Raw genomic sequence first — 26,623 nt, 5'->3', positions numbered from 1 at the left:
TAATTTAATTGGCTTTAAGGAGTTACTCAAATTGTGAAACAATTGAATGTTGAGATTTTTTATTAAATCCATATTACCAAGATCTTCAAGGGATGCTTTAATGAATTGAAATAGTCTTAAAAAAAGTTAAAATCATATCAGGTAATGAATTCCAACGTGTCTTAACATCTGTGATTAATTCCATTTCATATCCTAATTCACGTTTTATTTTCTGTTGTAGAAAACCATTGTGCACAGTAGACTTCTTAAAATATTTTACTGTTTGACGAACAATTTGAATATTTTTCTTTAAGTAATAAGACTTTTGATAATTCTAATTGGTCAGCATCAACACAGAGTTCTTCTTTCTCTTCATCAAAGGAGAAATCATCTTCTGAATAATCTGAATCAGCAAAGTCATCAACTGTTTCAACTTCATTTTCCTTGTAACTCGTGCTTTTCTTGTACAAAACATCGCATACAGCTAAATGTATTGTACAGTTAAGACACAAATGATATAATACAAAAGACTCACAACCATATAACATAATACTAGCACCATCACCAGTTGATCCAACAGTGTTTTTCAAAATTGATATTGAAATTTTTCAAATGATTTCTTACAAGTTCTACTAATTGCAGAGCTGAACATGAATTTTGAATTCAAACTAAACCAAGATTATATGTTGCATCATCATTTCCAGGAAGATTAATATTTAAAAATCATCTAATTTTTGTACTTGTCCACTCATCTAGAGAGAGACTAAATCTTTTACTCTTACTCAATTTTTCCTGTATTAAATTTGTCATTTCTGATTTTTTAATTTGATAAAATTTTTGAATCAATTTCATCACATCTTTTTCTGTTAAATTACAGAAAAATTACAAATTACAAATTTAAATTACAAATACTTTTTCAAATAAAACTAGATTTTGTGATTGCGCTTACAAATATATTATCAACAGCAGCTAATTCCGAAACAATCTCATCCAAAGATTTTTTTTAACAAAATAGTTATCTAAAATTTTTACTTTTTTGGAAGAGCTACATTCCTGTTTTTCATCTTCTGTTTGCAAAATTATTTGGTGTTTAGTTTTTAAATGTTTTATCATAGTTGAAGTGTTTCCATCTTTGTTCAATAATTTTATTGAACATTTCTTGCATTGAACTTCAGAGTTCAGTCCTGCTGTAAAGTGTTCCCAAACATTGAACTCTTTTCTTTTGGCATAATTAAAGTTTTTTTTTTTTTCTTTTTCAAATTATCTGAAATTCTACAAAAATTATTAATATATTTAATTTCTATATAATATCGGTGTGTAGATACACCATAGACAACTCTTAAGAAACTACAAAGTAGTTGTTGTAGGCATCATTTGCTCTTTCTCATATTGTGCCTTTTCTGCCTTCATGATGAGTTGCCATGATATTGCACTACCTCGAATAAGTAACACTTCACTAATAGAGAAGACTATTGTTACTTATTCGTGAAGGCAGAGCACAATATGAGAAAGAGCAGATGATGCCTACAACAACTACTTTGTCTATGGTGTATCTACACACCGATATTATATAGATATTAAACTCTTAATGTATTATGCCTTGTGCATTTAGTTATTTTAAATATTGTCATATACATCTTGTGTGATTATCTTCACAACTGGGTCGTCATGTCTGCAATACCAGGGTACCTGCCCACCCACTGATGATAGGCCAATAGCCTTGAAACATGTCTGGGTGGTGGTACTCACTGAGAATAAGTAACAATAGTCTTCTCTATTAGTGAAGCATTACTTATTTGAGGTAGTGCAATATCATGGCAACTCGTTGTGAAGGCAGAGTACAATATGAGAAAGAGCAAATGATGCCTACAACAACTACTTTGTAGTTTCTTAAGAGTTGTCTATGGTGTATCTACACACCGATATTATATAGATATTAAACTCTTAATGTATTATGCCTTGTGCATTTAGTTATTTTAAATAATATATTTAAGAACAGAATAGTTAATATTAACAGGTAAAAATGTGTTTAAAATTTTATATAAGACAAGATAATCATGAGAGTAGAGTAACAAATTTAATTTGTTAAAATTAAAGGTTATTCGAAGTTATAAATTTGAACTGTTCAGAGAATCTCAGTTTCTGTGAAACTTGATATAATACAGAAAATGTGCACATCCATGAAAAATAACAACAAAATAAATCACTTAATATCTAACCTCAGCTTGCAAAAATACATAAAAATGTGCAGAAATAGTAAAGAAACTCTTGTATAAATCTTAAAATATTTGCATCATAATTGTATTTTTTTGATGTGATGCATTACATGAATGAACAAGGCGTGTTATTGCAACACAGCACCATCTCACATATGAGATGAAAAAAATAGGAATATGATTAGATCATAATTATATTTAGAACATTTAACAGGTAAGTGAAGATAACAGTACTTAAAACAACGGAAAAGCAAGATTCAGACTTGTTGATTTTCGAAACCGAGTATCGAGTCCAAGTAATTAATAAAAGACTCGTTGAGTACGAGTACTCGGACTTAAAAAACCCTAGATGGGATACTTCTGCTTGCTCAGATTAAGAACCTGAGGGGGCAGAGATTCAAATTGAGGAAAGACAGTTGTAGAATAGATGTGTGGAAGTTTGCCTTTAGCCAGCGTTTAGTCCATTGCTTGAACACACTTCCATCTCTTGTTTTGGGAGTTGATAGCTTAAATAAATTTAAGGCTGAACTAGACAAACATTTGGAGTGATTGGATGGGTAAAATGCAAAGGTTTTATTTTATTTTATTTATTTATTTATTATTATTTTTTTTGGCTATAAGCTTGCTTTCTTGCATCATATGCCTCAACTAATGCTAATACTAAATTACCTCCCAGCATAGTGGTAGCAGTGTGTATGGTTAAGTTTAAAGCAGAATTGGATGATTAACCTGTGGGAATGAGAATAGCATGAATATTCTGTTTTATTTTAATGTTTATTATTATTTTATTTTTGGCTGATGAAGAAAAATATATATTTATTTTTGCTTTCTTGCATCATTTGGCCTTAAATACTAAAACATATGCATCTTCCTTTTTTGATACCCATTTCACTGAAATGTTTTTCCTGCTCAGTTCTTTGTGGGTAATGTGATGGGACTCATTCACAGGATATGTTTAGTATCTTTGCTGTGTATTGTAATGCCTCCAATCTTTCAAAATAAAATCATGAATAGCATCAGTGTTTTCTGAGGTTGACACAGTCATGAGTTGTCAAGACCTGAATTCATGTTTGGTGACTACAACCTGCTTTGATTTCAGCAGCCCAGTCCTTGATGGCATTTTTATTATGGAAAATCATTACAAAGTCTCCATTATCTCATTGATTTGCTTCTCATAAGTACTTAAAAAAAAAAAAAAAATGTACAGCCACTCCCTGACTTACATAAGGGTTGCATTCTGCAGAACTCTGCGTAAGTCATATTTTACATAAGTCGGACTTTCCCTAAAGGCCTTTGCAGCACTCGCAGCTGTGCTTGCTGAATTTGATTGAAGAAAAAAAGAAATGTTCGGCGAACATGTAAATAGAATTATTTATTCAATTTTTATTAACTCATGCATGAGAAAAATTAAAAAAGGGTCTAATTACAAAAATTTCAAAATTATAAAATTACAAAAAAAAAGGGAGGGGACAGGCATAACGTCAGCAAATTTTACCTTTCGGGCATTGTTGCCAGAATCAATGCCTCCAGCTGATAAATACGCCGCTACAGGGATGTGGAAATTTAGAAGGGGTTTTTTTGAACACACCACAAAATTTCTCTACTGCTGCAGAATTGGCACTGGCGACTTCACTGCACACTTTGATGGTGTGGAAACCAGTGCGATGCTTGAACCTATTAAACCACCCGTTGCTTGCCACAAACTTGACTTGGGGTTCGCTGTACTTACCCTTAATATCTTCATAAATACTTCTTGCTTTTGCTTGAATGGCCTTTGGACTCAGGGGCACTTGCTTCTGAATCTGGTTTTCCATCCATAATATTAATAGCTTTCCATCTTCGATATAGCACCAAACGCTGTTTTGTGATCACTGTTGATCCTTTAACATGTTCTTTTATCCATGCACTGTCCTTTAAAATAGTATTCACTGTTGAAGCATCAAGACCTAATTCCCGTGTAATAGATGACAAACTTTTTCCTGCTTCTTACTTAATCATTTTCATCTTCATTTCTAAATCAATTTTGTTTTGTTTCCTAGCACTGCCATCACTTTCACTTTCCATTTGTCGCTTTTCCTTCATCATTGTAAAAAGTAAATAGGAATGAAAAGAAGATTTTGAAAATTTATTTGTTTCTTATATGATTGACGATTTCAGTGAAGGGGAACACATTTCACCATGGGCTTGGCAGACCCAGGGTCCTGAGCTGGATATCATCATTCTTCTCTTTCTTGGTGATTCCCTTCTGCTTCTGACTCTTGTTCTCTCTTTTGCTCAGGGTAATTCAGAAATTTTTTTTTTGGCTGGTGCAGCATAAGCCTCAGGCTTCCTTGCACCATGTGGTTAATAATAATAACATAAAAACCCACACAATTCCAGTTATTGGGATTATCACAAATGCAATAAGATCGAGTTTACTACCCATTTATAATAGATTGCACAAACAGAAAAGTCCAATAAACCAGAAAGTGCAAATTGTTTTTATTCTTTTATGGTTGTGACCTCCAGACATATTCTTGAGAAAAATATCAACAAAGCCATTCAAAATTTATTCTTATAACAGAACATATGATAACGATGAAAGGGTAGTGCTCCATTATAAAAATAACCTTTTAGAGAGATAAATAGTTTAGTTATATAGCAAAAATTTCAATGTCCAATGTCTTGGGATATTCATTCCAAAAAATAATAATGTGTTATTGGGTTCACATTGTGATGTTTTCACAATACCTCCATTTATTCCTATGGGATGCAAAATACGTTTCCACGATTTTTTTTTTTTTTAAAAAATCGTGGAAACGTTGGCTGCATGTAGTTTGCACCGGCTGGCAGAAACTTATGTAAAGTCGAATTTGTGGAAGTCAAGTATTATGTATGTTGGGGAGTGCCTGCATTTCATTACTGCATGGCTCTCTTTTGTGAAATTATTGGTTTCAATGGACATGACTTTTTTAAACTTATACTCTAAAAATTGGGTTTCATGCATATGGGTTTGATAATTAATATACACTACTCTGCATTTAGAAAAATTCACTGTTTTCTCAGAATAGGGTGTTTCTGAATCATTTTCTAATGCTGATTTCAAAAATGACTTGTTTGTTTCCATCATGTCAGGTTTCTTCAAAAATCATGAAAGTAAATTAGATTTTTCACAAATTTTTATTAATTTGGCAGAATTTGTGCACTGAAATTATAACAAAATGCAACTTTTACTAGACTTATATTTAAATACATGTTGAAAACCCCTATTAAAAAGGGCAGTATGGTAAAATGTCCACTAAACTCTCGCCTCTCATTTTAAATTTGACCCATCAATGACGGGTCAAATTTTCATTTCTTTGATTTTTTTGCAGATCCTTCTACTTTACAGCCCCTCTTCAGCATCCAGAAATAGTGAAGCCATCATGTTGACATTCCACCTCTCCTGGTATCTCATTTCCATGCATTTAATGTTCTGGTGAAACTTCTTACCCTGTTCTTCACTAATACTTCCTAGATTTTCTGTTAGTTGATGTGGGAGTATAAAAACTGTACCTGGACACCCATGTTGCAGCCCAGCTTCCTGAAGTTTTCCAACATATATTCAACTATATTCTTGTAGTTTGGATCCTTGTTGTTCCCTAAGAAGCTCTCAACAATAGACCTGAAGCTAATCTATGCTTATTTTTCTCTTTTATTCAGAGTTCCCTCAAAATCTCAGTCCCTCATCAGTTTATGAATTTGACATCCAACAAAATTTGCATTGTGTCAGCTTCTTTTGGGTGATCAATGGGAATTTAGTACAAAAGTAGTTGAAAGAGGGGCAAACAGCCCCTCTTTCAACTACTTTTGTACTAAATGTCTAATGGCAGATGGAATATTAGGATACACAATGCCAATTAGTTTATAAACATTAAAACCATGCAGCGTGGTGTCAAATGTGTATTTTGAAAATATTAAATTTGATGATTTTTGTTATTTTTTTATTACAGTAAACCCCTGCTATTCGCTATGTTCCTGAGAAATGCCGCGAATACTGAAAACGTGAATACTGAGTTATGGCTCCCATAGTAATAAAGGGGTTCCGTTCCAAAGTATGAAATATATAAGAAAAACTAGTCTAAAATTTTGTCTATGTATGTATTATATGTACCTTCATAATATGACTATGTACATAGAAGCACATAGTGAAATGCAAGCATATGGCATCGAAATGAAAATAAGAAACAATTTAATATTAAATGTAATATTTATTAGAAGTTTCAAATAAATCTTTCAAACCAGCACCTTTGCTAGCTAAAAAACTTATCCTGCCAGTGCTATCACCAGTTTCGCTAAAGTGTTGATAAAGGAGTTTTGCCTTTTCACGAATGATGAGTGAACTTAACAGAATTTTATTTTGAGTTCAGTCTTCTATCCACAGATTTAAAGCTTTTTCCATTTTTTCTAATTTAACATCACAAGTTACAGAGTAAATTTTTGAAACAATTTGTGCCTTTTCGTGGACACTACGGTGGATTTTTTTCTTCTGATTTCTTGATTGATCGTACCGTTGACTCATTGATTTTATAATGTTTTGCCACTGAGGAGACACTTTCACCATTAGAAATTTTGTCTAATAACTCAATTTTATTCGCTAATGTCATCACCTTCTTTGATCTTTTCATATTTCTCTTGTTATTCATAGCCATATTTTTGTACGGGTTAGAAAGATTTTGCCAACAATAAAGTCACTTTCTTCCATTAACACACTCGAAAAAAGTCTGTTTTACACTGCAAAACGGTAGATTTATCACTTTTGTAAGCATATCAGTTTATAAATTGACAAATTTATAAGCATATAAATTAAAAGCAAATGACGAAACCTTCCGTAACAAGCGCATAACACATACTGAACAAGGATCAGCAAGAAACATCCATGCCGGCGATTTTGTCACCCCTCTCCCCCCACCCGCTGAGCGCTGTTTTGACTGGGAAAGATAATTTTAGCCACGCCCATATTTTTTTATGGCGGAAAATGTTCACGGCGCTTTAAAATTCACATTATTTTAGGTTTAATTTTATATTAAATCAGTGACCGCGAATACGCAAAACCACGAATACAGCTACTGCGAATAGCGGGGGTTTACTGTATTTTCAAATAATGTGGTATACCATAAACATTTTTCGAATACCCTTCTTACAGTGAAAAATAAAAACAGACTGTTGCTTTTTTCACAGGCTGCTTATCATAATGGAAAGAACAAAAGTTCTGACAAACTTCTGAAGGATGAAAGAAGAATAATCAACTTGAAAATAGTAAGGACTTGTGTTGGTTGTAAAACCAGCAATTGCACAGAGCTGGTGATCTCGTGACACCATCAGTAAATGACACATTATGCATCTATACCAAAGCAAAACCAAACCTCTCAATTGAAAAATTAAACATAGTTGGCTGCATGTAGTTTGGCTTTCCTGAGCCAAAGAATGCTTTGGCTCAGGAGAGAAACTTCAAAGATAATTTTCTTGTGAATCACAGCTACACATTTTGAGCTAATTGTTGCCTTTTTTGTGGCATCATTAGAGAGATTTTGAGAAGCCACTGGCAGAAAATGAAAGAAAAGTAGTAAAGATTTCTCTACTTATGTAAACACTAGGAGGAAGGGAGATGAATTGCATTGCTTTCCTATATATAATGGTTGGTTTACTGCTGATTATCCTGCTCAGGTTGCTGACAAACTTGAATAGATGTTTGTATCTACTTTCACATGAGGAATTTTTTAGAAATGGAAAAACGAAATGCATTAAATTCTAACAGGGAGCTAAACAATTTTGTGATAACTGAGAAAAATGTGGAAGAGAAACTGTTGAAGCTAAAAGTAAACAAAGCACCTGTAGCTGATCAGATTTATCCAATTATATTAAGAGAAATAGTAAAAGAGGTAATCAGACATTTGGCCATAATTAAGAGAGTATTCTTCAATTCAGAAGAGGTCCCTTAATCCTTTTTACAGTTTGGGAGAGTGAACAAAGGGTGAAGTAAGTAACTATAGACCTTTTAGCATGCCCTCTGTTCCAGGGGAAAAGAATGGAGTTGCTGGTTAAAGAAATAATGCAGGACCATCTACACAGGAATGCAGTTATACTGTAGTTCCAGTGTGGATTTGTGAAGGAGCAGTCTTGTTTGAAAAATCCTTTTGAGCAATATGAGGCAGTAAGAAAGAAACTAGATATGAAAGATAATTTTTACAACATATACCTAGATTTCAGAAAACCTTTTGGTATTGTATCATAGACTGCTATACAAATTGAAGCTGTTGTTGCTTAAAGGTTTATAACACAGGGTCATCAAAAGCCAAAGACGTGTCAACAAATTGGAGCATTATGGTACTGGGGCAAGTTATTGCTATGGAAGAAGACAGAGTGGTTATCAGTGAGCACTACTCTTCTTGGGCCAGTGGCAGGTTCAGGGCCTGGCCCTGAACCTTCCACTAAGTGGCAGGTTCCATTGTTGTTTTCTATATTTATTAATGATGTTGATGAAGGCATATCATCACCTGCAGATAAATGAACCACTAGGTGGCAGTGATCACAGTGTGCTGAAGTGGGATTTACTCAAAGAGGTAACTACCATTAGGGGTAAAGGGAAGGGTTATTGCTTCCGTAAAGGCGACTACGATGGACTGAGACAGTATTTAAATTTTATACAGTGGGACCAACTGATGATGTTACCAACAGCAAATTCAAAATGGGAAGCATTCAAAGAACTTATCTTGGAAGCTACTAGGCTTTACATACCAACTAAGAAATATTGTTCAAGGTTTAGGCCAAAATGGATGTCAGATGAACTAATGAGGCATATGGCAGAGAAGAAAAATGCATGGGATACTTACAAATTAACACATGACACAGAAGCCTATGATAGATACAAGTTGATATGCAACCAAGTTACAAAGGAGGTTAGGCAGGCGAAGGCAGATTACGAGAAATCCTTGGCAAGGGATGCAAAGAAAAACAGCAAAGAGTTCTTTACTTATGTAAACTCTAGAAGGAAGGGGATGAATCAGATTGGTCCACTTGATATTGATGGGTCAACTGTTGATGATCCTGCTCAGGTAGCTAACAAACTAAATGAATATTTTGCATCGACATTCACACATGAGGAGTTATTCAGCAAGGGGAATGCCAGAGGTGTATTCAACTCTAGCAGTAAGCTACAGAATCTTGAAATAACTGGGAGTAAAGTGGAGGAGAAACTGTTGAAGATAAACACAAGAAAGGCACCCGGGGTGGATGGGATCTATCCAGTTATATTAAAGGAGGCAGCAAAGGAAGTAAGCAAACCCTTAGCCATAATTATGAGAGCTTCCTTGGACTCAGGGGAGGTACCCATAGACTGGAAATGTGCAAATGTGACCCCAATTCACAAAGGCTGACACAAGTAATTATAGACCTGTGAGCTTAACTTCTGTTCCAGGAAAATTAATGGAGGCACTGGTTAAAGAAGCACTGCAGGATCATTTAGACAAGACTTCAGTTATAGCTCAGACACAGCATGGTTTTGTTAAGGGGAAGTCTTGCCTGACCAACTTGATTGGATACTATGATGCAGTCACAAAAGAACTGGATGCAGGGAATAGCTTTGATATTATATACTTGGATCTTAGAAAGGCTTTTGATACTGTTGCACATGGAAGACTGCTACACAAATTGGAGCAGTGTGACATTGGAGGCAAATTGCTGCTATGAATAAAGGGGTGGTTGAGGGGGAGAAGACAGAGTGTGGTAATCAATGGACTCTGCTCATCGTGGACTAATGTTATTAGTGGAGTCCCTCAGGGCTCAGTGTTGGGTCCATTATTGTTTTCTGTATTTATAAATGATATTGATGATGGTATATCAAGCTTAATGTCCAAGTTTGCAGACGATACAAAGGTTAGCAGGGTTGTCAAGGACACTACTGACACTATGCTACTGCAACAGGATCTGGAAAGGTTGAGCAGATGGGCTGAGAGGTGGCAAATGAAGTTTAACATTCACAAATGTAAAGTGCTACACATGGGAAACAGCAACCCCAGAGCAACGTATCAACTCTGTGGTACTACACTGACAGTGGTAGAGAATGAAAGGGACTTGGGGGTGGTTGTGCAGGCAGATATGAAGTTCTCTGAGCAGTGCAGATGGGCTGCAAGAGTAGCTCATGGAGTATTGTCAATGATATACAGGAATTTTTCCAGCAGGGATAAGGAAGTGATTATTCCCTTGTATAAGGCAATGGTCAGGCCACACCCAGAGTACTGTATACAGGTCTGGAGGCCTCATTTCAAGAAGGATGTAGAGCTGCTGGAATGAGTACAGAGAAGGGCAACAAGATTAGTGAATGGAACAAAAGGGTGCTCTTATGAAGAAAGGCTTAAGTTTTGCAAATTACAGTGTCTGGAGACTAGGCACCAGCGAGGTGATCTGATAGAGGTGTATAAAGCCTTGAATGGTTTAAGCATGCTCAATGCTGATGGGATTCTTCCTCTAGCTCAGAAAAATCACCTGAGAGGGCATAAATTCAAATTGAGGAAAGACAGATGTAGGATAGACGTGCGGAAATTTGCCTTTAGCCAGCGGGTAGTTGGTTGGGGGAACAGACTTCCATCCCTTGTGGTGGAGGTTGATAGCCTAAATAAGTTTAAGGCTCAGCTGGACAGGTATTTTGAACGAACAGAGGGGTGAAGTGGAAGTGGGTTTTTTTTTTTTTTTTTTTTTTTTGGCTGATGCTGCATAAGCTTGCTTTCTTGCATCAAATGCCTCTACTAATGCTAATATCAGCAAAAGGGTGACCATACAAGGAAATACTTCGATTATGTGGGCTACAGAGCTTGCCAACCAGGCACCTTAGAGGAGACATGACTGAGGTTTATAAGGGTCTGAGAGGAGCTCGTAAAATGAATGAAGGCACACTTTTCACTATTATAAAGAATTATAGAACTAGAGTTTATAAACTTAAATTACAGGAGAAGCAATTTAGACTAGATTATGGGAAGTTTTCCTTTAACTAATGAGATGTTGATCACTGGAACAAGTTGCTTTCACAGGTAGTTGAGGCTAACAGTTTGAAGAAATGAAAGGTCAACTAGATAGTTATCTGTGTGAGGAGGGAAGCTCATTTATAATTTCTTACCTTTTTTTTTTTTTTTTTTAATCTTGTGCAGCAAAAACCTGTGGCTTCCTTGCACTATATGACTAATACATAATATCAGGCTTAATGTCTAAATTTGCAGATGATATGAAGGTTGGCAGGGGGGGGGAATGAATGACAGTAATCAGAGGATGTTATTGCAACAAAAAAAAAATTAAGCAGATGAGCTGAGAAGTGGCAACTGTAATTCAACATTGATTAATGCAAGATATCACATGTGGGTAGTAGTAATCCCAGAATAACATAATAACTATGTGATACTACCAGAGTGTGCCAAGGGTGAGGCGAAAGAAAGATTAAATAATTGCCAACGTTGCCATCATTATCAGTAGGGTGCAATTTTTCATTCTTGCCTCAGGTACTAAAATGGCTCAGCATGGCCCTATCCAGGGTAATGGGAAATGAAAAAGGCCTGGGGTGATTGTGCACTCAGACATGAATCTCTCTTCTATAATAATTCTTGAACTATTAGGACAGCTCATTGCATTTTATCAATGATAACAATTTTTCCTGCAGAGATGAGGTGATTATACCATTATATAAGGGTTGGGCTCGGGGGTGTGCTGGCACATTTTTAACCAGCTCTCTAAGAAAGAGTAGGGGTACTGGTGATTTGAACTGATTTTAATTATGGCTGGCACCGCCAGTCTCCCATGATTCTTTGTTCAGGCTGGACCCTGTTATTTATTATTTTTTTATTTTAAATTTTGCTGCTGGATGGCGCCACATGCTTTTTTTTTTTCATAAAAAAAATCTTACTTGATGGGGTTCAAACTGAGATTATTATTATTATTATTAGCTACATGGTGCAAGGAAGCCTGAGGCTTATGAAAAAAAAATTCCCCAAGTCACCAAGAAAGAGAAGAATGAAGAATGATGATATCCAGCTCAGGAACTTAGGTGTGCCAAGCCCATACTCATCAGATGTGAGCCTCTGAGGATTCTACAAACTTTGTGGGTAGGCACCTTAATCACTGGGCTAATCAGATATTTACTTATAAGGTTAAAAATGTAGTACAGTAATACCCCGACTTACGCGAACTCGGAGTTATGCGGTTCTTGATTTTTTTCGTTTGCCAACACTGCCGCCCACTATCTTCAAGGTCGTTTTTCATATGCTATCGATATACGGTGCGACAGCGGAGAGTGAGAGCAAAAGATGAACAAAATTCAACTTTGCTGCTGCATGAACTGCACACATATACAAGAATTTGCATTCCAACTGTCATATTTATACGTGTGTGTTCGAATTCGTGCTCAACTTTTGTCGGAAATTACATCGTTTTCACGAATAAAAAAACTTTCCAGGCTTTAAGGTTTCCAAAGACCGATTGACAATGATGGTCGGTGGGAATGCAGCTGGTGACTGCAAGTTAAAACCTCTCTTAATTTATTGCTCCAAAAACCCAAGAGTTTTAAAAAATATATCAAAAATTAGCTTACCAGTGATTTGGAAGTCAAATCATAAAGCTTGGGTGACAGCTTCCATTTTTGAGGACCTGGTTTGGTCACCACTTCATACCCGAAGTCGAATGTTATTGCAAGTCTAAACAGATTCCATTTAAATTGATCCTTCTTATTAACAATGCACCCGGTCACCCTCCTGCCACCCTAATTAATTTCGACCGACGTGTGAAAGTTGTGTTTTTGCCTCCAAACACAACCAGCTTGCTTCAACCGATGGACCAGGGAGTCATCAAAACATTCAAGGCCTACTATATGAGACATTCTTTTGCACGTCTGATTGAAACTATGAGACAAAATAGTGAGATATCTGTTAAAGACTTTTTGGAAACAATTCAGTGTTTTAGATGCCGTAAGAATCATTGAAGAATCTTGGATGAAATTCACAAAAAAACATTGAATGGTGTCTGGAAGAAACTTTGTCAATTTTTTTTTCAAAAACGAGACAAAAACGACGACAGAAACTGATCATGTTGCTCATATGATAGAAGAAGTTGTTAATCTTGCCAGGCAATTAGATTTGGAAGTCAATGGTGATGATGTCAACGAACTGTTGGATTCACATAGTGAGGAGCTGACAATGAATGAGCTCATAGAGATGCGTGAGCAAAACATCACTGAATTATCTGACACTTCAGACCCAGTTCCACCAGAAAAGCACATGACAATTGCAATCTTGACAGAAGGTCTCAGCTCAATTGAAAAGGGCTTAAAAATTTTAGAAAACATAGACTCCAACGAAGAACGCGTTATAACTACAAAGCAAGGAATAAAAAATTATTAGCTTGCTACGAAGAAATTCTGTGTGAAAAAAAGGCGCTGTGTCGTCAAACGAATTTGTTAGATTTTATAAAGCCATTGACATCGAAATAACTTTTTTACGTAACTCATTTATTTTTTTAATACATAATTTGTATTAATATGTATAAATAACTGCAATTTTATTAAACATTTTTCTTTTAAACTAGTGTTTTTGTTAGTCCTTGGTCCCAATTAAACAAAATTTATATATATTTATATACAAAGTTGTACCCTGACTTACGCAAATTCGACTTAAGCGATTTCGTCGGACCCACCTATCGCATAACTTCGGGGTATTACTGTATTAGAATGCAATAGGAACACAAAAAAAAAAATATTTTTTTAATAATGTTTAGTCAACAAATTAATTAATTATTTTTTATAAAGTGCTTAATACGTGGTATTATTTGAACAAAGTAAATGTGTGATATTTTGAACGCTATCTGTACAAATGAATTATTTTTAAAGTCCTTAATGATTGTTATATATTTTGGACACAATTTTAATTAATGAGTAATAATTTAACATAAATTAATGAGTGGTATTTTCCCAAATGAAAGTGTATTCATGAATTTTTAATTTTGCATTAGTGTTTAATTAGCAAATTAATTATTTTTAACCAACAAATTATTTTTAATTAATGGCACATAATCAACAAATTAATTATTTTTAATGAACAAAATCATTTTTATATTTCCTCAACTTTTTAACTTTTTCAACAGAATTTTTCTCTCCTAATTCTCTAACTCACTCTCTCCAAGTTCTCTAATAGGGTGCTTACACTCCAGGGCATTTACAGTGGTGCCCTGAAGAATTTGGGAATACTCCTTGATCTTGTTCACCAGCACAACTTCTCGGTATGTGGGACAGGTGGTCAGATAAGTTGTAGAATGGTAATCCCTTTAGCTCTCTTAATTCATGCTTAGCAGCGGAACTAATTGCCTAAATTGCCTGAAGGCCAGAATTGCAAATAGTGCATATCCTAATCCGTTCGTTATATGAAAATTTTCTTCACTCAACAGAAACTAATTTAAATGCAATTACTCAGGGGAATTAAAAAAAATTTGCTAAATAGAAAAATTAGCCATAAAAGAGTTCGTTAAACAGGTCCGATTGAGTAATTTAAAATTCTAAAAATTCTAACTGTGAAAAATGCTAATTTAGTTAAATAACTATAAGCTTATTTGAATAGTAGGTGAACATGTGAAAAAAATTTACTGAATATTACAAATTTTGAAATGCATCCAAATGTCACACGTCACTGTTAATAAAGGTGCCTGCCTTACTGTTGCGTACCATCCCCAAAAAAAAAGCGTTATCTGTACCTATCACTGGTATATTTGTATAATTATAGATAGTGAAAACCTAACAGTAGAATAAACGAGAAAAGATATAATTGTATTTGGGGTAGAGAGAAAGTAGAAATTTGATATCGAATATTAAATGTAAAACATTATTTCTCGGGAATAATTATAAACTTTTGCTGTTTGAGCATTAATTAATAGAAATTTAATCTATTATTAACTAACTACACTTGAAAATGTGACAGGACTGAAGCGGGGTGTTTGTTGAAAATAATATTCCTGTAAGATTGCTAGCCGAGATAATCCCTACACAGGCTGCCACTTAGAGAAGGAGGAGGAGGAGAAAGGAAGCACAAAGGGTGCTGAAATAAGCGCACCCCTGCTGGATTTTCTGTGTCACCAAATACAAGCTTATCGACCAAATACTGTTAGCCTTTGTGGATTGAAGTGCATGCCGCTCTACAGTTTATAGCCACTGTCAGTTTAATAACTGGCTCACAAAATTCTTGAAAATTTAATAATCGGCTCCAGCTCACCACTGGTTAGGCCATGTCTTGAGTGCTGCATACAGGTCTGGAAGCCTCATTTTAAGAAGAATGTGGATCTGTTTGAATGGCAACATGAACACTGAGATTAGTGAGTGGTACAAAAGAATATTCTTATTAAGAGAGACTTCAGTTCTGCTAATTGCAGCATCTGGAAACCATCATCCTGGATAGTATCCTCTCTCTCTCTCTCTCTCTCTCTCTCTCTCTCTCTCTCTCTCTCTCTCTCTCTCTCTCTCTCTCTCTCTCTCGCTCGCTCAGACAACACACACAAATGAACATAAATTTAAATTGAGGAAGGATGGATAGGTGTGCAGAAATTTGTCTTCAGCCAGCAGGTAATTAATTGTTGGAATAAACTTCCATCTGTTTTTTGGAAAGGGTAGTGTGAGTAATTTTAATGAGGACCTTTGCCATTCATCTGCTTTTTTTTTTTTTTTTTTTTGCACCATGGATTAAGAGCCATGTAGGATAACAGAACAGGTGATGATAGATAGTCCAGTATTTCAAGAGTTACCCTGGTCTTGTCAAGCCCATGGAAATATTACACCAAAATAAAGGTGCTAACAAAACAGCTCACAAATTTTTTTTTTTTTTTTGTTTCTTTTCATTTTTTGTTAATGCTTTATTTCCTATATAATAATTCTGTGTTTGAACTTAATATATTCAAACACAGTTCCTATATAATAATTTTTGAACTATTTGATATTGTAACTTGTCTTCAGTTGCTCTTAAACTAGAGTCATTAAGTTCATAAAGTAGTTTCCTTGTTGAACATTACTTCCATTGCTTTTCATGAAAAAACATGTAATATTGTTGGTTATTGGTTTAACTTCTTTAATCATATTATATGAAGTGTTTTCATTGGCAATCTTTGTTATACGCAGCTTTCATTTTTCCTTTTTCTAGCTGGCATGGTTCTCTACCAGTCTTTTTCAGCTTCTGGAGATCTATGGAGCATTGTTATTTAGCATACTCTGTTTTCTTGCTAAGTTTATGGCATGCATAACTTTTTTTTGCTTGGCTTGGTTTTATACCTAACTTTTACCACCTACTTTTTACTCATTGTAATTTTATGCTGGATTAAGTTTAGATTGTGTTTGGATTAAGCCATGGGGCATCAACATATTATGCAAACTGTGGGGGGAGGGGTGTCTCAAGTCTGGTTTTTCTATATATGGAATGTGAAACTCACCTGAGACTGGTAGGCTGAGCTCCTAATAAGGCTTGGTGCATCCACAAAAGAGATTCATTATAACATGGAGACAAGAAAGAATGGAAATATCAAGGAGTTAAATAAATTAAAAAAGTACTGATCAGTTAAACAATAAAAGGAAGAACAAGTAAATATACATCCAGATTGTAAATGGTAAATTCTAATGTTAATAAATACATCAAAAGGTTCTATTTTCTTCCATCACACGGTGAATTGCTGAAATCATTTTCATTTATCCATATTACAGGTAATCAAGTTTATTGTATTTTGTAATGCATTGTTTAGGAGTTTTATTTTAACTTTTACAAGAAGGTTTAATAATGAGAAATTTGAAAAAAAGAGGAGAATATTTACTAAATTTCATATTTTTATATAGGTATTTCAGCCTTCAAATCAGGACTATTTGCATGTAGGGAAGAGCTTTGGAAAACAGCAAACATCAGATAGTTTACCTGATGGTGAGTTATATATTTGCTATTTCTTAAAATTGAGATACAGTGTCTGCATTAAAGTGTACAAAAATAGAAAGCAAACATTTTGGGTATTGGATACATTTACTCACTTTTTTTCAGTTAATGCTCAGAATACTGACTGTCAGATTTCTGACTAACTGTAAACATTCTCTAAGCCATCCAATTTAGTTATCAGCATTTACGAGAATAATTACAAGCACTTTATGTATTCCTATTTATCGTATCCTTGAGGGGGGGGGGATTCGTTGGAATCAAAATTTCAACTCTGTAACAGGCAAAAGACTGATTAGTGACTCCCAGTATACCCCACATTTAGTAATATGAGTTTTGTATGTATGCATTCCATTATGTGCAAAATCACCAGGGGCTATTATTCAAAATCAGTATGTGCATTCTTTCCTGGTCAGTACTTTAATGTATTTACACTGTAATGAATTCTGCTTAGCCAGCTACATATTTTTCAACTTTTCCAGAAGTCCAGTATTCATATATCTTTCATAGTTTTCCTGCAGGTTCACTTTTCTTTCATTTAAACATAAAAAAGGCAGCTGGGGTGGATGGGATCTATCCAGTTATATTAAAGGAGGCAGCAAAGGAAGTAAGCAAACCCTTAGCCATAATTATGAGAGCTTCCTTGGACTCAGGGGAGGTCCCCATGGACTGGAGGTGTGCAAATGTATCACCAATTCACAAACGGGGTTCAAAAGGTGACACAACCTATAGACCTGCTAGTTTAACTTGTGTTCTGGGGAAAATAATGGAATCACTGTTAAAGAAGCATTGCAGGATCATCTAGACAAGACTGCAGTAATAGTTAAGACACAGCATGGGTTCGTTAAAGGGAGGTCTTGTCTGACCAATTTGATTTGATACTATGATGTGGTCACAAAGGAACTGAATGCCAAAAATAATTTTGATATCATATACTTGGATTTCAGGAAAGCTTTTGATACTGTTGCACATGGAAGACTGCTGTACAAATTGGAGAGGTGTGGCATTAAGGGTAAGTTGCTATAATGGATAAAGGGATGGTTGAGTGGGAGACGACAGAGAGTGTTAATCAATGGACACTGCTCTTCGTGGACAAATGTTATTAGTGTAGTTCCCCAGGGTTCGGTGTTGGGCCCATTGTTGTTTTGTATATTTATCAATGATATTGATGAAGGTATATCAGGTTTAATATCCAAGTTTGCTGATGATACAAAAGTTGGCAGGGTTGTTAACGACAGTAAAGACAGTATGCTACTCCAACTGGATCTAGATAGGTTGGGCAAATGGGCTGAGAAGTGGTAATTGAAGTTTAACTATGACAAATGCAAAGTACTGCATATGGGTAGCAATAACCGAAGAGAAATGTACCAACTGTGTGGTACTACACTCAGGGAAGTGGAAAGTGAAAAAGACCCGGAGGTAATTGTGCAGTCGAATATGAAGTTTGCTGAGCAGTGCAGATGGGCTGCCAGGGCAGGTTATGGAGTCTTGTCAATGATGTATAGGAATTTTGCTAGCAGGGACAGGGAGGTGATTATCCCATTATACAAGGCAGTGGTCAGGCCACTGTGTACAGGTCTGGAGGCCTCATTTTAGGAAAGATGTAGAGTTGTTAGAACGAGTACAAAGAAGAGCAACAAGATTGGTGAGGGGAACAAAGGGTGCTCTTACCAAGAAAAGCTTAAGTTCTGCAAATTGCAGTGTCTGGAGAGCATACAAAGCCTTGAATTGTTTGAGCATGCTCAATGCTGATGGGATTCTTCCTCTTGCTCAGATTAATAACCTGAGAGGGCACAGATTCAAATTGAGGAAAGACAGTTGTAGAATAGATGTGTGGAAATATGCCTTTAGCCAGCAGGTAGTTGATTGGTTAAACAGACTTCCATCTTTTGTTGTGGCAGTTGATAGCCTAAATAAAGTTAAGGCTGAGCTGGACAGGCATTTGGAACGGGTGTTTTTTTTTTTTTTTTTTTGCTGATGCCGTATAAGCTTGCTTTCTTGCGTCGTATGCCTCTACTAATGCTAATTCCCCCCCCCCTCCAAATATGAACATACGTGTTATGTTTTATTTATTGGTATGGACTTCCAAACTGTCATCAGGTATTTCTGAACAGCAGCAGCAGTACCTGCTTATTTTTTGCTTTGTTCACCTTTAAATGGCTAATCCTCCTAATTATTTACTTTAAAAAATATTTTTAGAAGCATGCAGCTTGTCTAAGGATTGATTTCTTTCCTATAAATATTGTTTTGCTTGAAATGTATTTGTCGTCAGACCACTATTGAAGGGAAAAACAAATCCTTCCTTTTTTATTGGTGGAGAACGTTTTTGTTTGTGAACAGTTACAGTACTTCAGATAGTAATAACAGGTGCCAGATGATGAAAGAAGTACTATTTCCAAGTCTGTAAGGATGGTTATATTCATATGGTTCCCTGTATTCCCAAGTCAGAAAGGAAGTAGCCATGACCAGATTAGCTTAGTTGTTTCCAAGTCATTGAAATATCTGTTAAAATTATGGATAAACTTTACATGCATAAATAATTTAAATATATGAAATTTATAGAGAAATCATTATCAACTAATAATGTTTATAAAAGTTTTAGCATACTTGTAAAATTTGAATGCCATTTAATAGGATTGATTTTGAAGTTAAAGTTATCTTTTGTTATTAGCATTAGTTGAGGCATATAGTAGTAATAGTAATAGACACATGTAATACAAGAAAGCAAGCCAAAAAAAAAAATTCACACAATCATTCCCTTTAAACATTTGTCCAGTTCCTCCTTGAATTTATTTAAGCTATCAAGTTCCACGACAGATGGAAGTTTGTTCCAGCAATTAACCACCTGCTGGCTAAAGGCAAATTTCCACACATCTATTCTACAACTGTCTTTCCTCAATTTGAATTTATGTCTCCTTAGGTTCATAATCTGAGCAAGTGGAAGAATCCCATCAGAATTCAGCATCCCCAACCCATTCAAGGCCTTATACACCTCAATCAGATCACCTTTCAGGTGCCTAGTCTCCAGCCGTAAGCCTCTCTTGGTAAGAGGACCCCTTTGTTACCCTCACCAATCTTATTGCCCTTCTTTGTACATGCTCAAGCAAATCTACATCCTTCCTAAATTGAGGCTTCCAGACCTGTACATAGTACTCAAGTCATGGCCTAACCATTGCCTTATACACAGGGAAAACCACCTCCTTTTCCCTGCTAGCAAAATTCCTATATATCATTGACAAAACCCCATGACCTGCTCTTGCAGCCTGTCTGCATTGCTCAGAAACTTCATATCTGACTGCACAATTACTCCCAGGTTGTTTTCATTTTCTACCACCATAAGTGTAGTAGTACCACACAGTTGGTATGTTCCTCTGGGGTTACTTCTACCCATATAGTACCATACAGTTGGTATGTTCCTCTGGGGTTACTTCTACCCATATAGTACCATACAGTTGGTATGTTCCTCTGGGGGTTACTTATACCCATATGCAGTACTTTGCATTCATCAATGTTAAACTTCAATTGCCACTTCTCAGCCCATCTGCCAAAATTTTATAGATCCTATTGAAGTAGCACACTGCCATTACTGTCATTAAAAATCCTGCCAACCTTCGTATCATCTGCAAACTTTGACAATATACCTTCATCAATATCATTGATAAATATACAAAACAACAGTGGGCCCAACAGCGAACTATGTGGGACTCCACTAATAACATTAGTCCACGAAAAGCAGCATCTGTTGATTACTACTCTGTCTTCTCCCGCTCAACTACCCTTTTATCCATTGTAGCTACTTACCCTTAATATCATTCTGCTCCAATTTGTACAGTAGTCTTCCATGTGCAACAGTGTCAAAAGCTTTCCTGAAATCCAAGTATATGATATCAAAATTATTTTTTTTTTGCATCCAGTTCCTTTGTAACCACATCATAATATCCAATCAAATTGATCAGACAAGACTTTCCCTTAACAAACCCATGCATCTTTAACTAGTGACTCTATTATTTTACCCGGAACAGAAGTTAAACTAACTGGTCTGCAATTACTTGTGTCACCCTTCAATTCCCCCTTTGTGAATTCTGGATACATTTGCACATCTCCAGTCTGCAGGGACTTCCCCTGAGTCCAAGGATTCTCTCATAATTATGGCTAAGGGCTTGCTTAGTTCCTTTGCTGCCTCCTTAAATATAACTGGATAGATCCCATCCAACCCAGGTGCATTTCTTTTTTTTAATCAAGAAAGCAAGCTTATAGAGCATCAGCCAAAAAAAATAAATATATAAAATAAAAAAAGACCAAAATTATATATCAGGTACACAATGAGTTGCTGCCACTATACTCTGAGACTGATAGTGTCACAGTGGCAGCCATTAAAAATGTTTTTACTGCAGGAACTCATGAAACTGGTACAGTAAAATGAAACATTATGAAACTGGTACAGTAAAATAAATAAAAAAAAGTATTGCTGCATTATTTTTATTGAAAAAATAATTTCAGTACAATGAAATACATTGAATGGAATTTTTCATTGTACTAGTGTACAATGAAATAATTCGTATTAAATATATTATAATAACACTAAAATTATCGGTCCGTGTTAACTGAAATAAGATATACAATTTTTACACTCAATTGATTTTAATTCCCAAGTGAATAATGCTCCATCGATTGTCGTTCCATTACGTATAGTATTTACTAAAGTATTTGACTTAATATCTGAATTGAAGACATCTTTCATAAATTTACAAAACTTCTTTCCAGCTTCAGAATTTAATTCTAAATTGAAATCACCAGCAAGAACTATAGGTATTCGATCCAGTGGCTCTTCCAATAATTTTGCACCTTCAATGGAATACAGCATCAAATTCTTGTTTATGAATTTTTGAATTATATCTAACGACATCCCTGGAGTGATGTATATGGCAACGATGAAAATATATTCACTATTGAATTTGCATAAAGATCCACATATGTCTCCAATTTCATCTGATATCACTGTTGCATTACTGCTATTATGTTGGCTTCTTGATTACACCGGGGTTCAAGCCCGTCACCACCAAATACGGAGGACGCGGAAAGGTCAGGGAATGACCACCGTATATTCCCGGAGCAATATGGCCTTAGATGCTAATGCTCCTAAAAACCAAATAACAAACAAGCTATTATGTTGTGCAAAGATATGTGGTGTACTGAAGGTAGTTGAACCTTCATGTTGATGTATTGCAGCACCACCACTATGAACATTCGACCTTTTAAATTGAGTCACACATTGGAATGTTTTAAGTAATATATGTTCATCATTATCCAACCACGTTTCACTTAATATCAATATTTTGGATTGCTGTAAGATTGTGTCCGTTTCGATATCTCAAACTTGGGCCAATAAACTTTGTACGTTTATTGACGATATACCACTTTGTATGAAATCTTGTAGTTCTAGTAGAGACAGAAGCTTATTATTTTTCAAGCGATCTAGTTCAGCACAAAGTTCTATATTCTAGTAGCTTTGCCGTGCTGAAATGTGAAATCATTGTGGGGATTCTAATATATAAACCTTGCGATGAGATCACTCGAGATAATGCCACGTATGCAATTTGCTGTTGATGATCTTTCTCATAATTATATACAAATTTGTTGAAGGTCCCTCCTTGAAATTTATGTATAGTCAAAGCACAATCAGATACTAAAGGAAATTGTGTAAGTCTACATGTTCATTTCCTATTGTTCTTATGGTATTAAGGGTAAGTTGCTACAATAGATAAAAGGATGGTTGAGTGGGAGAAGACAGAGGGTGGTAATCAATGGGTGCTGCTCTTCGTGGATTAATGTTATTAGTGGAGTCCCACAGGATTCGGTGTTGGGTCCACTGTTGTTTTGTATATTTGTCAATGATATTGATGAAAGTATATCAGGCTTAGTGTCGAAGTTTGCAGATGACACAAAGGTTGGCAGGGTTGTTAATGACAGTAATGGCAGTGTGCTACTGCAACAGGATCTAGAAAATTTGGGCAGATGGGCTAAGAAGTGGCAACTGAAGTTTAACCTTGACAAATGCAAAGTACTGCATATGGGTAGAAGTAACCTCAGAGAAATGTACCAACTGTGTGGTACTACACTTAAGGTGGTAGAAAATTAAAAAGACCTGGGAGTAAGTGCAGTCAGATATGAAGTTTTCTGAGCAATGCAGACAGGCTGCCAGGGCAGGTCATGGGGTTTTCTCAATGATATATAGGGTGTAGACGGCCTCCGTAGCCGAGTGGGCAGGAGCGGGAGTGCAGTAGCACATGCTCTTTGAGTAGACTGGGGTTCAAGCCCCTGACTGCTGAATACGGTCGATCTGCCAACCCGCACTGGACCAGCGTGGCAGATTATGGTCCATTTCCCTCAGCATGAATTGTTGAGGAGGCTTCCATCCTGCAGTGGGTTGATAATGGCTGCACTTTACTTTTTAATTTTTTTTTATATAGGGTGTCTCAAAAATATTGGTACAAACATTTAGGGGAGGTAGGTAACATCTAAAGGAATGTGAATCGCATAGGAACCCATAACCGGAAACGTCACGGGAAAGTAGTAGCAGAAATGACACAAGACAGTAATTAGTGGCAAACATTTATTTGACATAATATTAACAATGAAGTACGAGATGGATGCATTTCATGATGTTACAACAGATGCTCGAAGGTTCCACCATGAGACGCGATGAATGTGTGACACCGACGCAGCATGGATTGGCGGACACGGTCGAACACACCTGGAGTTTCTTTGACAGTGGCAGCAGTGCAGACAAGTCTCGCCACGAGATCCATTTCCATCTCCACAGGCGATCCATACATGATAGATTTGAGGGCCCCCACAAAAAGAAATCAAAGCTCAATAAATCACGTGAGCGTGGGGGCCCAGGCAATGGGTCCACCATGGCCAATCCATCAATGCCCAAAACGCCTGTTCAAATGGTCGTGAACACACCTTCCATAATGGGCAGGCTCCCCGTCATGTTGAAACCAAATGTTGCATCTCACATTTGCTAGAACATTGTCAAGTAACCCTAGTAGAACTTGTTCAAGAAAGATTCAATATTTAGCGGAGTTCATGCGGGATGGTAACAGGAATGGGCCGACTAAGCAGTCACCGACATACCTGCCCACACTTTTATTGCAAAGCGATGTTGTGCCACATGGGGGAGCACACCGTGTGTGTTGTCGTGAGTCCACACATGAGCATTGTGCTGATTGAATAAGCCTTCCCGAGTGAAATAAGCCTCATCCGTGAACAAAACATAGGCTGAAAAATTCAAGTCTTGAACACTTTCTTGGAGAAATCACTGCGCAAAAGCCACACGTGCAGGATGATCTTGGGGGAGCAGTAACTGAACCCTTTGGAGATGAAAGGGGTGTAAGGAATCATCATGCCAGACACGCTGTACACTGCAACAAGACACTCCTAAGGCAGAGGCAACGGCATGAGTGCTGGTAGTAGAATTATTCTGGATGGCATTCAACACACTTTCTTCCATGGCAGGAGTTTGCGTCGAACGTAGTCTGCCCGCACTATTCCTGTTACCCTCTAAATGACCCATAATCGCACAAATCTTGGTGCACACCACAAACAAACGGTGGTGCGGTACAGGTCTGTCTGGGAAGTGTTCTCCATAAATTCGTTGAGTGGCTCGTCCATTGCCCTCTGCTAATCCATACGCTAGGTGCATGTCTGCCAGCTCACAGTTCGTATATCGATGCATGCTCTTCGTGCAGTGACTACTGCTTGAATGAGTAAACCAGAAATTTCTCTCTCGCGAACTGATGAACAGCGTGTCTACCGACTTACGGTGACGTTTCCGGTTATAGATTCCTATGTGATTCACATTCCTTTAGATGTTACCTACCTCCCCTAAACGTTTGTACCAATATTTTTGAGACACCCTGTGCAGGAATTTTGCTAGCAGGGAAAAGGAGGTGATTGTCCCTCTGTATAAAGCAATGGTCAGGTCACGCCTTGAGTACTGTGCACAGGTCTGGAGGCCTCATTTTAGGAAGGATGTAGATTTGCTTGAGCGTGTACAGAGAAGGGCAACAAGATTGGTGAGAGGAATGAAGGGATCCTCTTACCAAGAGAGGCTTAAGTTCTGCAAATTGCAGTGGCTGGAGACTAGGGACCTGCGCGGTGATCTGATTGAGGTGTATAAGGCCTTGAATGGGTCGAGCACTCTCAATTCTGATGGGATCCTTCCACTTGTTCAGATTACGAACCTAAGGGGACATAAATTCAAATTAAGAAAAGACAGATGTAGAATAGATGTGCAGAAATTTGCATTTAGCCAGCGGTGGCTAAATGCAAATATCTGCATTTAGCATTTAGCCAATAGCATTTAGCCAGCGGGTGGCTAATTGCTGGAACAAACTTCCATCTGTTGTTGTGGAAGTTGATAGGTTAAATAAATTTAAGGAGGAACTGGACAGGCATTTGGAGGGAATGGTGTGATTATTTTTTATTTTTTTTTTTGGCTGTTGCTGCATAAGCTCATACACTTGCTTTCTTGCATCACATGCCACTACTACTACTACTACTACTCATTTAACTGTTTCGTTGTTCTCAAATTCGAAATATACTAAAGTACCAATTGCACTGTTTACCAATCCATCGACCACATCTATATTTGTAGTAATCATGTACGATTTTCCTTTCAATAATGCTGCAGTTTCAGTCACTCACCGACATTTTTTTAAATTTTAAAATTTTTTTTTTTTTTAGGCGCCTCCGTAGCCAGGTGGGAAGGAGCAGCAGTGCGCAGCACACGCTTCTTGATTAGACCAGGGTTCAAGCCCGTCACCACCAAATACGGAGGATGCAGAAAGGTCAGAGAATGACCACTGCATATCCCGGGGCAATATGGCCTTAGTTGCTAATGCTCCTAAAAAAACAAACAACAACAACAACACCGACATTTTATGAACTTCATTTTGCATACTTGCTAATTGTTCTTCAGAATGATATCCTTTGTATAAATCTCTGCAACTACTTCATGGGTTTCATCTGCAACTAAAGCATTTGTATTGTAGGCATTTACATCACTATTTCTTAAAAATAGTGTAATCCTTTATAGACATAAATTAGTAGCATCTTCTTTGGTAACAAATCTCGATTCTATAGTTTTAAGTTCATCTGGTAATAACGCTTCTCTGTTGCCTATTTTTGTAAGAATTTTAGAAAATGTACTATCGCACTGTCGAACAACTGGTACTAATTCATGAAATTGTAGTGTATGCCATAATTCTGGGGCGCATTATAGCCAAAGCAGCTTATGCGCCATCAAACCCCCAAACCCCCACAACAGCCATAATTCTGGAGCAATCAATGAGTTCTTCAGGCATTTATATGTTGGTGTAGCATGCATTATTACTTGAAGCTATCTATCATCAAATTGCTAGCATCTTTTCAATATCAATATCAGATTTGAACTCTTTTCTTCTCAAGGTAATTATGTCT

At 36.4% G+C, this 26,623-nt stretch overlaps 1 protein-coding gene across 1 annotated transcript in view; it reads left to right on the top strand.

Annotated features, from left to right (window-relative positions):
* The window catches only part of Ipk2 (Inositol phosphate kinase 2), a 92,480-nt gene that overhangs the window by 59,946 nt on the left and 5,911 nt on the right, over positions 1 to 26,623 (top strand). Inside the window, exon 5 of the mRNA XM_090378539.1 lies at positions 17,050 to 17,131. Within this exon, the coding sequence (XP_090234665.1) occupies positions 17,050 to 17,131 (82 nt within the window). The remainder of the gene's footprint in view (positions 1 to 17,049; positions 17,132 to 26,623) is intronic.

Source organism: Mastigoproctus giganteus, chromosome 7, assembly GCF_048544385.1.
Source record: "Mastigoproctus giganteus isolate SK-2022 chromosome 7, ASM4854438v1, whole genome shotgun sequence".
Classification (NCBI taxonomy): Eukaryota; Metazoa; Arthropoda; class Arachnida; order Uropygi; family Thelyphonidae; genus Mastigoproctus; species Mastigoproctus giganteus.
The sequence above is the reverse complement of the archived record's forward strand: the minus strand, read 5'-3'. Positions and strand labels throughout refer to the sequence as shown.